The sequence below is a fragment of the Scyliorhinus canicula genome, chromosome 27 (genome assembly GCF_902713615.1).
Source record: "Scyliorhinus canicula chromosome 27, sScyCan1.1, whole genome shotgun sequence".
Classification (NCBI taxonomy): domain Eukaryota; kingdom Metazoa; phylum Chordata; class Chondrichthyes; order Carcharhiniformes; family Scyliorhinidae; genus Scyliorhinus; species Scyliorhinus canicula.
The window spans coordinates 8,934,203-8,950,188 of record NC_052172.1 but is presented as its reverse complement, the minus strand read 5'-3'; the positions used below and the strand labels follow the sequence as shown (position 1 = coordinate 8,950,188).

At 45.4% G+C, this 15,986-nt stretch overlaps 1 protein-coding gene across 1 annotated transcript in view; it reads left to right on the top strand.

Moving 5' to 3' along the window:
• LOC119957898 (ryanodine receptor 1-like) overlaps positions 1–15,986 on the top strand; it is a 463,450-nt gene that overhangs the window by 104,880 nt on the left and 342,584 nt on the right. Inside the window, exons 15-20 of the mRNA XM_038786087.1 lie at positions 1,607–1,742; positions 5,683–5,778; positions 7,330–7,448; positions 8,027–8,160; positions 9,850–10,091; positions 15,447–15,639. Of these exons, the coding sequence (XP_038642015.1) occupies positions 1,607–1,742; positions 5,683–5,778; positions 7,330–7,448; positions 8,027–8,160; positions 9,850–10,091; positions 15,447–15,639 (920 nt within the window). The remainder of the gene's footprint in view (positions 1–1,606; positions 1,743–5,682; positions 5,779–7,329; positions 7,449–8,026; positions 8,161–9,849; positions 10,092–15,446; positions 15,640–15,986) is intronic.

The following is a 15,986-nucleotide window of genomic DNA, read 5'->3' as shown; positions in this document are numbered from 1 at the left end:
GGCGCAAGGTATTTTTATTTTAAATTACCAGCGGATCCAGACCTGAATTGTTTATTCTCTCAACCGACATTGACCTTCTGTATGTTTGCAACACTTTTGGCATTTGCAACAGTTCCTGATTGGAGCATTTACCTGAGTTTATTACTGGATTCTGTTCAGATATACTGGGGTCACATATACAATAACTAATTTGCAGCTTGCTCTACACCTCTCTATTTATTTTCCATTGATTTCAAGAATATCAATTCCAGCCTCACTTATTTATGTGCAGGTAAAGGGATTGAATTACTCACTGGTCTTATTGTAGAAGTTGAGCCAGGTTCTAAATGCTTATCATAGATGTTTATCATAGAATTTACAGTGCAGAAGGAGGCCATTCGGCCCATCGAGTCTGCACCAGCTCCTGGAAAAAGCACCCTACCCAAGGTCATCACCTCCACCCTATCCCCATAACCCAGTAACCTCACCCAACACTAAGGGCAATTTTGGACACGAAGGGCAATTTATAACGGCCAATCCACCTAACCTGCACATCTTTGGACTGTGGGAGGAAACCGGAGGAAACCCATGCACACACGGGGGAGGATGTGCAGACTCCGCACAGACAGTGACCCAAGCCGGAATCGAACCTGGGACCCTGGAGCTGTGAAGCAATTGTGCTATCCACAATGCTACCGTGCTGCCCCTTTTTATAATGTATATCAATATCGCTCTGTCTATCTAATCGAGCTCAGGTGACCTCGGATCGTTGCTGCAGTGTGAAGGTGCCAACCGGCGAGAGTAATGTTGCTTTCATGCAGCTTGAACCTAACTGACATCCTTTTGGTAGGCCCCTTTCTTCTGCCTCACCTCTGGGAGGGGAATTACCAATGGGAAATCCATTGGCGCCATTTGTGATGCTGCATAATTGGCTCAAAGGCTCATGACAACCCAAGAGAGAAAAATTAAGAGATGACCGATCAGACATTACCTCAGAAGTTCCACATTACTGTTCATTTGGTCCTTACATGCTGGATGTCTATCATATTGGTGTCCAGCATAAATGTTGCAGATGCTGGAAAGCAGAAGAACAGTGTTCCTTTTCAATGTTCATGCAAAATGCCTGCCGGCTTTTAAGCAGGAGCTTTCACTCCCTTTCCATTCAGCCATCAGAAATGTGCACGGGGCAGCACGGTGGCGCAGTGGTTAAGCGTTGCTGCCTCACGGCGCCAAGGACCTGGATTCGAATCCCGGCCCTGGGTCAATGCCCGTGTGGAGTTTGCACATTCTCCCCGTGTCTGCATTGTTTTTCCCCCACAACCCAAAGATGTGCAGGGTAGGTGAATTGGCCACGTTACAAATTGCCCCTTAATTGGTTCCAGGTTCCCTCTGTCCAGGAGTTGGGGTTGGATAAAATAATTGGGCACTCTAAATTTTAAAAACAAGAAAAAAAAAAGAAATGTGGACGATGCACAAAAGAAGGAGCGGTCTGGTGCCACAGATCTCCATGCTGTACTTTGCTGTCTGTAGCACCTTGCATGATGCACCAACTCCAAAGCTAAAGAAGCAAGCTTTGATTTGATAGAAAATGTGATCATTTTTAATAACTGTACTTCGTCTATTCCAGGGCATGATCCAGTTGGTGTTGGATTCCATTGATCGACTGAATATGTACAACAGCGCAGCTCATTTCTCCGAATTCGCAGGAGAGGAAGCGGCTGAATGCTGGAAAGAAGTTGTTAATTTCTTTTATGAGCTACTTGGTATGGAGTTTAAGCACGTTCTTCAGAAAAACAGAATTGCTGATGACAGTAACACAATTGCCGTAATATGTCGTCATACCACTGTTACCTGGTAGAAGTAAATCCCTGGCCTAATTGTATCCTGTTATAATAAATAATGACCGCTTTTACCTGGTTTGGATAAGTGAGGGAGGGTGGGGGCACGAGGTTGGGTGTAACCAGCATGATGTTCCCTCGACCGTGTCGTATCTGACGCCATGCGACTTCATGGAGTCCAGAGTTGAGGCTGAGGGCAACCCTTCCCAACTGTATACCACTGTGCTGCCACCTTTGGTATGTCTGTCCTGCCAGTGGACCGGACCTACCCAGGGACGGTGGTTGTGGTACCTGTGATGTTGTCCGTAAGGTCTGATACCATAAGTACGATTGTCAGGCTGTTGCTCGACTCATCCGTGGGGCAGTTTTTTCTCAATTTTGGCACAAGCCCACTGACTTTAGTCGCAAGTACTTTCCAGGGTTACTGTAAATTCTATGATAATCTATGAATAGCTTTCTGGGCCATTTCAGAGGCCATTTAAGAATGTGCCAAGTTGCTGTGGGTCTGGAGTCTCATTTAGACCAGATGCCTTTGCATGCCAAATGACAATGTTTCATGGTCACTATTACCAAGATTTCCTTTTAATTCCAGATTTATTAATTGAATTCTAATCCCACCAGCAACCTTGTAGGATTGAAACCTATCCCAGGGCATTTAAGGATTTAACCTGGATCTCTGGATTACGTGCCCAGTGACATCACCCCCTCCCACCCCCAGAACTCTCTTTTTATTTGTTTGTTGGGTGATATTTATTTATTGACCAATTTTAGTTCCCTGGTTGGGAAGGTGATGGTGGGCTTTTGCTGTGAAATACTGCAACTAAAATGGTGTCACTCCCTGACAAATTCCAGCATATTATTTCAGTGATAGTGAAGGAATGGCGGCAATGATGGTTTGTAACAAGGAGGGGAGCTTGGCTGTTGCCATGACATAGCACCTTTAACCTTTTCAATCGGAGAGATCACGGGGCAGAAGGTTGCTGTCACAGTAACCTTGTTGAATCATTGCTGTATGTTATTTAAGCCATTCAGCCTGCTGACACAGTGTATAGTTTCATTTCCCAACAGATTCAGCAACAAGATGTTTCCCTGCTACAATAGCAAAATGAAGGGATACATTGGACAGGATTTATCAGATCTGTCATGTTATTCACCCTGGGGTAACACGGACTGCAACACGATGCAGTGAAATGATCAAGCATGCACCAAGCTTGGGCGTTGGTTCAATAAGATTTATTGAACTTCAGTAATGAAGCACACAGCTACCTGTGGGTTGAATCTCTACTACTCTAAGTAAGCTAACATTAACTATCTAGACCAGGCTAGCTCTGATCCACGTGAAGAAGGTACACCCTGACTGTCACTACAGTTGTCACCAGTGGAAAGAGGCAGAGTGCTGATGCCTCGTGTGTTTTATAGTTGGAAGCCCCCCTCTGGTGTTCTGTCTGGTGATTGGCTCACCTGGGTGTCTGTCACTGCCTGTTCTTGCCTCATGATGTGCATGGGTTCATATTATGACAAGATCCATTAGCCACACACACAAAACCCTGTCATGGCCGCTAAATCTCACAGAAGGGCTCCTGGGGTATCAGTTTAAGACCTCCCTGCACCCCACCGGTGACGTAATCAGGATGTGAACTGATTTGCATGAATTTATATCAGTTGAAGTATAATTAAACGTCTTTATGCCATAGCTTTGGCCCCGTGTAATACCCTTCTTCTCCCCCGGCACCGTGACTTCACGCTGACCAGCATTGCTGCTGGTTTTAGAAAACAAAAACCAGTGGTAATGACCACGCCGGGGGTGCGAAGGTGCCTGGAGGTCCCTGGGTCGAGGTGGGCACTGCCAGGGGGCTAACCTTCCTCCAGTGGGCAATGGAGGATACCCTTTTGCGTGTGATTGGGGAGGGCGGGGAGGAAGAGGGATGCGCACCAATTACATCACAGAGGTTTTGGGGAGGGGGGTAATGAGTGTCTTTCGATACTTCCGTGGGAGGGGGTGGGTTCTTTCGTTTGGGTTGGGGGAGGGAATTTCTTTCTTTCACAGATTGGGGCGCCCTTTAAAGATAGCGTCCCCATCTCTGTGAAACCAGGCTTGCTGGCTCAATCAGGCCCCGCCCTGCCACAGCCACAGTGCAAAATACGTCCCCGATTTTGTCTTGATTTGACAGGAATGTCAGAAGATCGGGTCAGAAAACTTGTCTGTGTTTCGAGAAACGTGCTGGTTTCCAGTCAGAACCTGACACTTTGCTATTTTTTGGGGGAAATTTCCACCCACTAACTCTTTCTTCCCACAGATGCTGCTTGGCCTTCTGACTACTTCAAGCATTTTGTCTTTATTTATGATTCATCCCTGTCCTTGCATAATCTACTTGTCTCTCCGTTCCCTTGCTCCATTTGTATGTCACTGCTAATTGTAGACCACTCAAGCTGTGCAACTTTGCATTCTGTTTGACTTTCAATTGCATTTCAAACTGCATGTCCTATACATCATCAAGATTACTTACTTATTCCTCTGATATCATCGATTCAGTAAGAAGTCTTACAACACCAGGTTAAAGTCCAACAGGTTTGTTTCAAACACGAGTTTTCGGAGCGCTGCTCCTTCCTTCACCTGAGGACTTTAACCTGGTGCTGTAAGACTTCTTACTGTGCTCACCCCAGTCCAACGCCGGCATCTCCACATCATCGTCGATTCAGTTCCACTGCTGGAATCTTCATGCACGTTTTTTTCATCTCTATGACTGCTTTCTAGGGGCTGGTTTAGCTCACTGAGCTAAATCGCTGGCTTTTCAAGCAGGCCAGCAGCACGGTTCAATTCCCGTACCAGCCTCCCCGGACAGGCGGCCGAATGTGGCGACGAGGGGCTTTTCACAGTAACTTCACTGAAGCCTACGTGTGACAATAAGCGATTTTCATTTAATTTCTTATCCACCTCACAAGATTCTTCAGTTGCAACTCCAACAACACTCAAAAAGCTCGCCAGCATCCAGGACAAAACAGCTTTATTGGCACCCCATCCACCGCCTCCAACACCCACTCTCTTCACCAATGATGTGCAGCAATGTGTATCATCTACATGATGCACTGCAGCATCTTGTCAAGCCCCCTTTGAAAGCCTGGGGTGACGAGGGCAGCAGATGCATGGGAACAACACCACCTGCAAGTTCCCCTCCAAGCCACTCACCGGACTGACTTGAACCAATCTCATCATTCCTTCGCTGTTGCTGGATCAATACCTTCTCTAACAGCACTGTGAGTGTACCCACACCACGTGGGCGGCAGCAGTTCAGCAAGGCTGTCCAGTACTACCTTCTCGAGGCCAGTTGGGGACAGGCGATAAAAATGCTGGCCGGGCCTCTGTCCAACTCCTTCAAAACACAGCTGCCTATATCCTACCATGCACCAAGTTCTATTTGCCCATCATTTCTGTCCTGGCTGATTTACACTGCCTGACCCGCCCTTCAGCTAAATGGATTTAAACAGCCTGCCCTCATCTTGAAATTGTTTCATGATTGGATCACCCTGCTTGAAACCTTCACATTTCCTTCAATTCATCTGATTTTGGCCTTGTAAGCATTAATGCTCCCTTGACTTCACAATTGGCGATGAAACTTTCAGCCGTATCGCCTTCATTCCCTGGGGTTGCTTTTCTGGACTTCTCAGCTTTAAGCTTCGTTACCTCCTCTTCCAGGTTCCACGTGGTTCAGTGTCTTCTCTTTTAAGTGCGCCTTCTGTAAAGCATTTTCAGACAGTTACTACTTCTGTGAAGTATCTTGAGATAGTTACTTTGTTATCAGCATAATATAACTGTGTGTTCCCTTTGCTTTATCAGTTTTATTGTGACACCTTTCTCTTTGAATAGCTTCCCTCATCCGTGGCAATCGCAGAAACTGTGCTCTATTTTCTGATAATCTAGACTGGTTGGTCAGCAAGTTGGATCGACTAGAGGCTTCCTCAGGTACCTTACAGAGACACAATAATTATAATAACCAGAGGTTTACCTTTCCAAGCATTTGTGATGCTACCCTTGTTCAAAATGGGGAGAAGGATGAACTTAGCATCTCATCTTAAGGGCTGTGAAATAGTCATTTGCATCGAGGAAGCCATTAGAGATATTAATCCATGGAACAGTTAAAGATACTTGGGCGAGTAGGGACTGATAAAGAAGAGCCAGCTTGGATTTGTTCAGAGCAGATCGTGCTTGGGAAACTTAATCTGCTACTTTTGGTGAGATAACAGAGGATGATTGAGGGCAGTGCAGTTAATGTTTTCTATAGGGATTTTCAACAGGTGTTTAATACATTAGCAAATTTATCAGCACAGCAGTTAGCACTGCTGGCTCTCAGCGCCGGGGACCTGGGTTAAATTCCAGCTTTGGGTGACGGTCTCTGTGGAGTTTGCATGTTCTCCCTGTGTCTGCGTGGGTTTCCTCCGGGTGCTCCCGTTTCCTCCCACAGTCCAAACAATGTGTAGGTTAGGTGGATTGGGGTCACGGGATAGGGTGAGGGAGTGCGCCTCGGGTCGATGATGGGCTGAATGGCCGCCTTCTGCACTGTAGGATTCTATGGGCTTGTTAACAAAATTGCAGGGTAAAAGGAGCAGTATCGGCTTGAATATAAAATTGGGACTGAAAACAGTTGTGGCAAATGGCGCTTTTATGACTGGAAGGAGGCATACTGTCATTATTTCAGATTTATCAAACTTAATTGTCGACAGTTCTACGACAGTTTTGTGCTCACTTTTCAGTCAGTCATATGGCTACTGGTCTCACACCCACTCCTTCCCACTGCCCTATGCAACCTAGCGCCCCACTACACGAAGATAATTATTATTTAACCTGTATTTTAGGTCATTCTGTTAACAAACAAATGTTTTGTCCTCCCTGTCCACCAGTCTGGGTAGTCATGCCTTCTGTCCGCTCGATTCCATCTCTCAAATTCCCCCTTAAACCCTCCGAAGCCCACACATCTTTGGGAACACAGGATCCTATGACGAGACGCTGAGTAAATTCGGCCTGGAGAGCTGGAGTTTGGAAGAATCCGAGATGGTCTTATTGAAACATTTAAGATTCTGAAGGGGATTAATCTGATGGACGTTGTCGCTGTTGTCCCTGGCAGGGGAATATAGAACATGGGGGCACAGTCTCTGGATAAGTGAGCGATCATTTAGGAGTGAGATGAGGAGATTCAAAGGAATCTTTAGAATTCCCCACCCCCCAGGTGTGGTGTGGATGTTCAATCACTGAATATATTTAAGGCTGGGGTCTCGAGAGCAGGTGAAAAAGTCAAGTTGAACTGAAGGTGATCATATTCAATGGCAAAGCAAGCTGGACAGACCATAGCATCTACTCTTGCTCCTATTTCTTTTCTTTTATCTTCTTTACTGAAGCATTTGTAACCCCTCTGAGTATCATCTTCAGTTCAAAGTAGTATTCTTCCTTGGATTGTTGTGGAAGATGCTACATTATTGAAAATTGTTGATGGATGTTTCCTGTCATGTGCTGCTATAGGTATCCTCGAAGTGTTGTACTGTGTTTTGATTGAAAGTCCTGAAGTTCTGAATATCATCACAGAAAACCACATTAAATCAATCATCTCTCTGCTGGACAAACATGGACGCAATCACAAGGTACGTGCACCTATGAAGGCTGCTAATGCAGGGAGGTGATAAAATGACGGATAATTTTATATTTCAAATCTTGGGGGTCCTCAGAAATTAAATGAAATAAAAATGAAAATTGCTTATTGTCACAAGTAGGCTTCAAATGAAGTTACTGTGAAAAGCCCCTAGTCGCCACATTCCAGCGCCTGTTCGGGGAGGCTGGTACGGGAATTGAACCGTGCTGCTGGCCTGCCTCGCTCTGCTTTCAATACCAGCGATTTAGCCCTGTGCTATACCAGCCCCTGGTATAGGGACAAGAATCACTGCTGAGGACATTTGTAGTAAGTTCCCATTGTTCTGCTCCACCAGATCAAAGCCAGTTTAGCTCAAACATAGTCATTGCTCATCTGTATCTAAGCTATTTGGCTGATTAAGCTCAGTTCTTTTTGATGGGGCATTGATCGCCTACCCACCAGGTCACGAGATTACCTTTAGAGCTTCCACTTATCCCCTAAATTTGCAATCTACCACTCAAAACAAACGCCTTCCGGTGCCAAAGAAAATTGTTAAGTTCAGTTTTTATGTCCACTTTATTATTGTTGCAGGTGCTGGATGTATTGCGCTCTCTCTGTGTCTGCAATGGTGTAGCTGTACGCGCCAATCAAAATCTTATTACGGAGAATCTCTTTCCAGGTCGTGATCTGTTGCTCCAAACAAACCTGATTAACTATGTCACCAGGTATAACTCTCAAAAGTTTGCAAAATTGCTGAACATGCACACTGCTTCAGTTGGTTTTCAGGATTTTCTTTATAAAACTATATCTTCTTTGCTGACGAGGAGGCATGGTACTTCCTTTACCCACCTTCGTATATTATACTGTACGCATTGCCATCTGAGATGACCCAATAGGCTGCAGTGAGCTCAAAGCGCAGCCAAAGGCTTATGACACAACATTCTAGAGAAATAAAGTTCCATTTAAATGGCCCCTCTGAATCCTGGCAAAAAAAAATACCCGGGCAACTTATCTTTGAGCACATTCAGGCCTCAGAGTCCCGATCTCCCAGAGGCAGCCGCTGAAGGCTTGTTTCAAGTTGTGAAGCACCAACGGGAACGGTCTAAGGCAACTGATGAAGGCCTCACTGGAGATTCTGGTGATTAAGCTGGCTCACAGTTGTCTGATGGTCTTGGGCAAAGTCGTGGTGGGCACTGGTGAGTGCCCTCTGAAGAGAAACTGTCTTTTAATGTTTCTCCATTCTAAATGACATGAGTGTATAGACATGTCCCAAAACGTGCAGAAAATGATTCAATTGGGTGAAAGTTGGTTAGAGATTTTTTTCCCTTGTTTTTCTCCCAAAGGGGCTCTACTGTCAGATGACTGGTTGATTCATCCCCATCTGTCATAAACTCTTATCTAATTTACTCTCGTGGACCGAGGGAACATTTTTCCCATAAAAGGAAATATTCTGATTTTTGCTTTGACTTATCTAACGTTTAGGGCGCGATTTAATGGCCACGCTATGCCCGGAAAGCAGCTCTGGCGTAGTGTGGCCGTTAAAAGTCAGGAGACCCCGCTCCTGGGATCTACCCGTCTCGCAACACCTCGCAGGATCGCGTTAGACTTGGCGATGTGAATCCCTCCCATCTGCATATTAAAGCGAGACAGCTAGTCTCAGTTTAACGTATCGATTCCTGAGTTATCCAGGCGTGGGATCAATCTCACTCGCCTCGGAGAACTCGGGCGAGCGCAGTTCAGTAACGGGGACCAAACGGATCAGCACGCGTGGGATCTCCCAGGAGACCGGAGGCCCGGAGGTGCATACCCTTTGGGAAGGAGGGCACCTTGGCACTGCCAGCTAACACCCTGGCACTGTGCCTGGCACTCTGGCAGTGCCAAATAGGTGCCAGCCTGGCACTGCCCAGGTGGTACTACCAGGATGCCAGGCTGGCTTGCCAAGGTGCCAAGTTGCCATTTTTTCCACGGTGCGATCTGGCTGGGGTGTCCTGTGCAGGTATTCGGGGGGGGGGGGGGGGGAGAGGGGGGGGGGGAGAGGGGGGGGGAGAGACCCTCCCCTATTGCGTTGGGGCTTTGGGGGGGGGGGGGGGGATGGGGGGTTGGTGTCGGGGTCGCTTTGGAGGCCTCAGAGATCAGGACACCATTTTTAGATCTCTTGCTACACTGAAGAGTTCCGGTGAGCGGAGCTCCTCGCTGTACAAAGGGCTATGTGTGGCCTTGGCCATCCCCTTTGTGGCCCCTTATCAAACGCAAGCCACATTCTCTGCACTATAAGGGCCAGGAAACACATGGCTAAATGCGCCGTGGGATTTTGTTCCCATTCAGTTAAATCGTTCCCTTCGAATCGAACTACAATAATTAAATACCCTATAATCAACAGCAGTTAACACTTTGATTTTTTTTATAAATTCCAGCATGAGGCCTAATATCTTTTTGGGCACATATGAAGGTTCTACACAGTACAAGAAATGGTACTTCGAACTGATAGTAGATTATGTGGACCCATTTGTGACACCACAGGCTACTCACTTGCGAGTGGGCTGGGCTTTAACAGAGGGTTACAGTCCTTACCCAGGAGGAGGTGAGGGCTGGGGGAGCAACGGCGTTGGAGACGATCTGTATTCGTACAGTTTCGATGGACTTCATCTGTGGTCAGGTCAGTGATCCTTCTGCTCTTTGGGTTCTGTTACTCATTACAAGGACTGTTGTTTCTGAGCTTGAAATGAAATGAAAATCGCTTATTGTCACAAGTAGGCTTCAATAAAGTTACTGTGAAAAGCCCCTAGTCGCCACATTCCGGCGCCTGTTCGGGGAGGCTGGTACGGGAATTGAACCCGTACTGCTGGCCTTGGTCTGCTTTACAAGCCAGCTATTTAGCCCACTGTACTAAACCAGCCCATTGACTCCCATTAGTCTGTCATTTAGATTGTTTGATGATATGTTGATGTGTTGAATGGATATATTTGCATATAAAGAACACTTATTTCCTGACAGGTGCACAAGGGGTGGCACGGTAGCACAGTAGTTAGCACTATTGCTTCACAGCGCCAGGGACCCAAGTTCAATTCCCGGCTTCGGTCACTGCCTGTGCGGAGTCTGCACGTTCTCCCAGTGTCTGCTTGGGTTTCCTCCGGATGCTCCGGTTTCTTCCCACAGGTCCCAAAAGATGTGCTTGTTAGGTGAATTGGGTATTCTGAATTCTCTCTGTGTACCGAACAGGCACCTGAGTGTGGCGACTAGGGGCTTTTCACAGTAACTTCATTGCAGTGTTGATGTAAGCCTAATTGTGGCACTGATAAAGATTATTAATTATTATTACGTGGGGGGACACGTTAGGGATTGAGATGTGTTCATCTTTTTTATGTTTGTACTTCCTTTTACATTATTCTTTCAGAATTTATAATTCTTGTGTTCTTTGGTTCCTGAAATCTGAAGGTCCGCAAGGCAGAAATAGTCATTTAGTCGTACAGTACTTGAGTATTGCTGAAAAAGAAGACATTTTTGTAGAAGCTTTTTGTTGACTTCTTTTACATCGTATTCTTGTGACTGTCCTGATGAGTGCAATATGAAAAGCTTCCACAAAATTTTTTTTTTTTTTTTCAGCAATACTCAAATTGACTGATAGGATTAACATTGGATTTATTTTGTGATCTGCCAGAGAGGCTCATTTATAACAAATATAATAAAACATATTCTTAAAATGTCATTGCTTCTCTAACGATCCAGTGGATAAAGCCTTAAGTTGTAGCATATAGTGTAGAAGGTCCTAATTTAGATTCTGCTACTTGCAACAGTTTGCCTTTAAGACCCTGGGATTAAAGAGGGGAAATATCCAATGGAGTTTCTTCTTTACGTTGTCCAGATACATTTGTTGTAAAATGTGCATGGGTGAGAACAGCATCTGGCTGAGCTCCGAGTCCCTCCATGGTCAAAAGGTTTCCTGATGCCAAGGGTAAAAGCTCCGCTGATTGGAGACAGGAGGCCGGGTAATTTCTCTTCTAAAGACGGTGTGGCCTGGCAGCTTTGGCCTTTTTAAAATTCAAGATTTTTCCAAGTTTTTCCGTGCTGCCCGTCAAGGTGGGTGGTGCTCACCTCTCTCTCCCTGCTCTCCCTTCCTGTCACCGCAGGTGACAGCACCTTCCACCCTGGTGGGTGTCTTTGGTACCCTTCAGCTTTGAGAGCCTGCCAGCTGCCCTTGATTGCCTGACGCGGAGGTGACTGTTCCTCAACAGAGAGCAGGTTTGAGACCCTGAGTAAACCTAAAATCCTGCTGGAACTATCTGGCCTCAACCAGGAGAATATCCAATTGCGAAGACGCCATAAGGTCAACACTTTGTCTTTTGTTCATTCAGGTCTTAACGTTTTTACGTAATCAAATAAAATTGAAGATGACGTAAGAATAATAATTGAAAAAAGGGAAAATTAAAGATAAAATAAGAAAAGCAGGATTGTGAATGCTGACAAGTAAAAACAGAAAATGCTGGAAATACTCAGCAGATCAGGCAGCATCTGTAGAGAGAAAAAAAAAAAGAGGCGATGGTTCTGATGAAAGGTCACGCACCTGAAACGTGGGGCAGGGTTCTCTGGTTCCCCCAGCCCCGTGTTTTTTGGCCACGTGCTGTTCGCTGGTGGCGGGATTCTATCTTCCCGCCGAGTGTCGATGGGATTTCCCATTGTAACCACCCTATGACACCCAGAAAACTGCTGTCAGGGCTGTGCTGCCGGTGAGAAAATCGAATCGCAATGCCCGGAGAATCCCAGCCGTCATCACTTATCGGAATGATGACTTCATAGAATTTACAGTGCAGAAGGAGGCCATTTGGCCCATCGAGTCTGCACCGGCTCTTGGAAAGAGCACCCTACCCAAGGTCAACACCTCCACCCTATCCCCATAACCCAGTAACCCCACCCAACACTAAGGGCAATTCTGGACACTAAGGGCAATTTAGCATGGCCAATCCACCTAACCTGCACATCTTTGGACTGTGGGAGGAAACCGGAGCATCCGGAGGAAACCCACGCACACACGGGGAGGATGTGCAGACTCCACACAGACGGTGACCCAAGCCGGAATCGAACCTGGGACCCTGGAGCTGTGAAGCATTTGTGCTATCCACAATGCTACCGTGCTGCCCCGATCTGTTATCAAAATTGAAATCAAAGTTTTACTGCTCTATACAAGTGTTAATGCAGTCTGTCTGGTAGCATCTGTGGAGAGAGAAACCGAGATAACGGTTCGAGTTTCAGATTTCCAGCATCTGCAGTATTTTGCTTTTATTATCCTGATGCGGTCTGTTTGATGTGGGAAAGTAGAATTATACAATGCTTACAGCATTGGAGGAGGCTGTTTGGCCCATTGTGTCCATGCTAACTCTTTGCAACTCACCTCGTCCAAATCCTTCTTTTTCCTGTAGACCTGCAAAACTTTCTTCTTGGATAATTGTCCAACTCTCTTTCAAAAGCCTCGATTTAATCGTCCTCCACCACACACTTGGGCGGTGCACTCTAGATCCTAACTCGCTGGGCAAAAACATTTCTTCAAATGCCAGTAATGTATTATGGGCCAGGGTTTAGAGAACATGAAGGTATATCATTGGGTTCACCTGACCCACAACTTTAAATAGATTTTGGTTATGGGGAGCACGAGGGCCCACTTTACATGTGTGATGCAACAAAGAGCTAAAGTATGTTTAAAACTAAACAATGTTTATTCTATGAATCCAGTTAACGTTTTATAAACACACAATAAACAGTTTATCAACTCCCAACCCTGATAACCCGCCAAAATATGCGGTATTCTATAGATAACCCTTAATAACTTTCCAAACAACATCCATAAATTAAACCCCTTTAACAAAGACAGCAGGTTTAAATTCTCAACAGAAACATGTATTACTTTGAAATCATCAAGTGAGCTGAAGACATTCTTTAGCTTGTAGAGAGAGATCATTACACAGCTGCTTGCTTTGAACACAGCTCTCCAACTCTGAAAACAAAACTAAACACACTGCAGCTCCTAGCTCAAAAACGAAAGTAAAAGACAGACAGCCAGCCCAGCTCTGCCCACACACTGACATCACTGCAGCTATTTGATCAACACTCATTTCTTAAAGGTACATCCACCTGACAATTGCTTCATTTCCCAGTCACCTGAAATCGGTGTCCTCTCTGGTTCTCGACCCTTCTTTCACAGCGACAGTACTCTGTATCTACTCCGTCCAAACCTTATGATATGAACACCACTATCAAACCTCCTCTTAATCTTCTCTTTACAAAGAACAGCCCACATTTGTCCTATCTATCCAGGTAGTTAAAGTTCCTCATCCCTGTGAATCTTATCCACACAGTCTCCTGTGTTTCCACTTCCTTTTTAAACTATGGTGACTAGAATTGGACCCAATAAGCAAGTTGAAGCTGAATCAATATTCTTTATTTACAGATTCATTGTAACTTCCTTTCCAGTGTATTCCTGCTCCTACTTGTAAAATACAGGATCCCATATGCTTTATTAATTGCTTTCCCAATCTGCCCAGCCACTTTCAATGATTTTACACCCCGAGGCCCCTCTGCTTCTGCACCCCTTTTAGAATTGTACCTTTTTATTTTATTTTGCCTCTCCCAAGTCTTCCTACTTTAATCACAGGAAGAAGTCTTACAACACCAGGTTAAAGTCCAACGTGTTTGTTTCAAACACAAGCTTTCGGAGCACTGCTCCTTCCTCAGGTACATTCACCTGAGGACTTCTTACTGTGCTCACCCCAGTCCAACGCCGGCATGTCCACATCATACTTTAGTCACCACAGACGAGTCCAAGGCGAGTGGTGTGGCGAATGTAATTTAGTAATTCACACTGTATTTACCAATACCATTGTAAGCGCAGTAGCGTTATCCGACCACTAGGGGGAGTAGCTCTGGGAATGCTCAGGAGTTTTTACAGGGCTCCACCCTTGGCTCCACCCACGACTCCTCCCCCTGGACTGCTGTATAAATACCCTTGTCCAGAGCCAGCCTGTCAGTTCATCGAGATTTCAACGGGTAACAGGCTGGTTCTGTAGTAAGTAGATTAAAACCACTGTTCATATCTTAAAGCACGTATCTAATTAATTGATAGTTCCATCAAGTGGAGAAAGAGAAACTAGTTTTATTGTAAAGGAATTTCAAAACTCATCAGGTCCCAGCAGGGTCTGAGGTGTCACTTCCAAATCTGGCCGACTTTTATATCAATGTCTATTACCCTGTCCATGGGCTCCCTGCCCCTCAAGCGGGGGATCTTGTACTCAACAAGGCTCATGGAAGACTAATTGCTCCAATGCCGTGCAGGTTATAACACCCACCAAAATGAATCATTTCCCATTACTCCGCATGAAATTTACATCTGCCCATTCCACCAACCTGCCTGCGTTCTCTCCACTTTTATCACATTCAGAGTTCACAGTACTTGTGTCATCCGAAGATTTTACAAAAAATATAAATTTATGATACCCAATTCATTTTTTCCAATTACGGGGCACATCTTTGGGTTGTGGGGGCGAAACACACGCAAACACAGGAGAATGTGCAAACTCCGCACCGACAGTGACCCAGAGCCGGGTTCGAACCTGGGACCTCGGCCCCGTGAGGCGGCAATGCTAACCACTGTGCCACCGTGCTGCCCGTCATCCACAGATTCTGAAATTGCGGCTTGTACCCCAAGGTCTAGGCCATTGATATATGTTCGGACAAGCAGTACTTCTCGCATTGATCACTGGGGAACAACTTGTACCCTCCTGCAGTCTGAAAGAACAACCGTTCACCACTATTTTAATTTTGGCACTCAACCAACTTCATATCCGCGCTGCTGTACTGTCACTTTTGTTCTGTGGGCATGGTACAACATATAAAACAGTCGTAATTGTTCCTTAGACTGTTATTTCTTAATACAGATCAGAGAGGTGTGACAGGAAATGTAGGCAGACATTTTATTGGGTTACGTTGAAAACAGCAAATTTGACTTTTCCTTTTGTGTGTACAGGACATATTAGCAAGGCAGTCGCTTCACCTGATGCACACATGCTCGCTGCTGATGATGTTGTTAGCTGCTGTATTGATTTGAGTGTCCCCAGCATCTCTTTCCGGACGAATGGCCACCCTGTGCAAGGCATGTTTGAGAACTTTAACATCGATGGTCTTTTCTTCCCTGTGGTTAGCTTTTCTGCAGGAGTCAGGTGAGTGATGGCTCTGATATATTCCTGATGCCTTGCTTTAAAATGCTTAATTATAGAATCTTCAGTTTCCTGCCTTAAAAGATATTTGTGAGAAAACATTGCTTTGAAATTCGTCAAATCTAAGTTGTAGCTGTGTTATAACCACAGTTTCTAATTCTTAAAAAAGCCCCTGTGGATCAGGTGGTGTATTGTGTTAGAATGCTGTCATTTTGAGTTTGAATCTAGATCAGTCAGTCTAGATAAGAGCCTTTAAGCTGTCTTGCCAGATCTTAATTGGCCTAGAAATATTTACAATTTCATTGCCCATTTGAGTAAGTACTATTTTAATATCCTCTGTGTTTTCATCA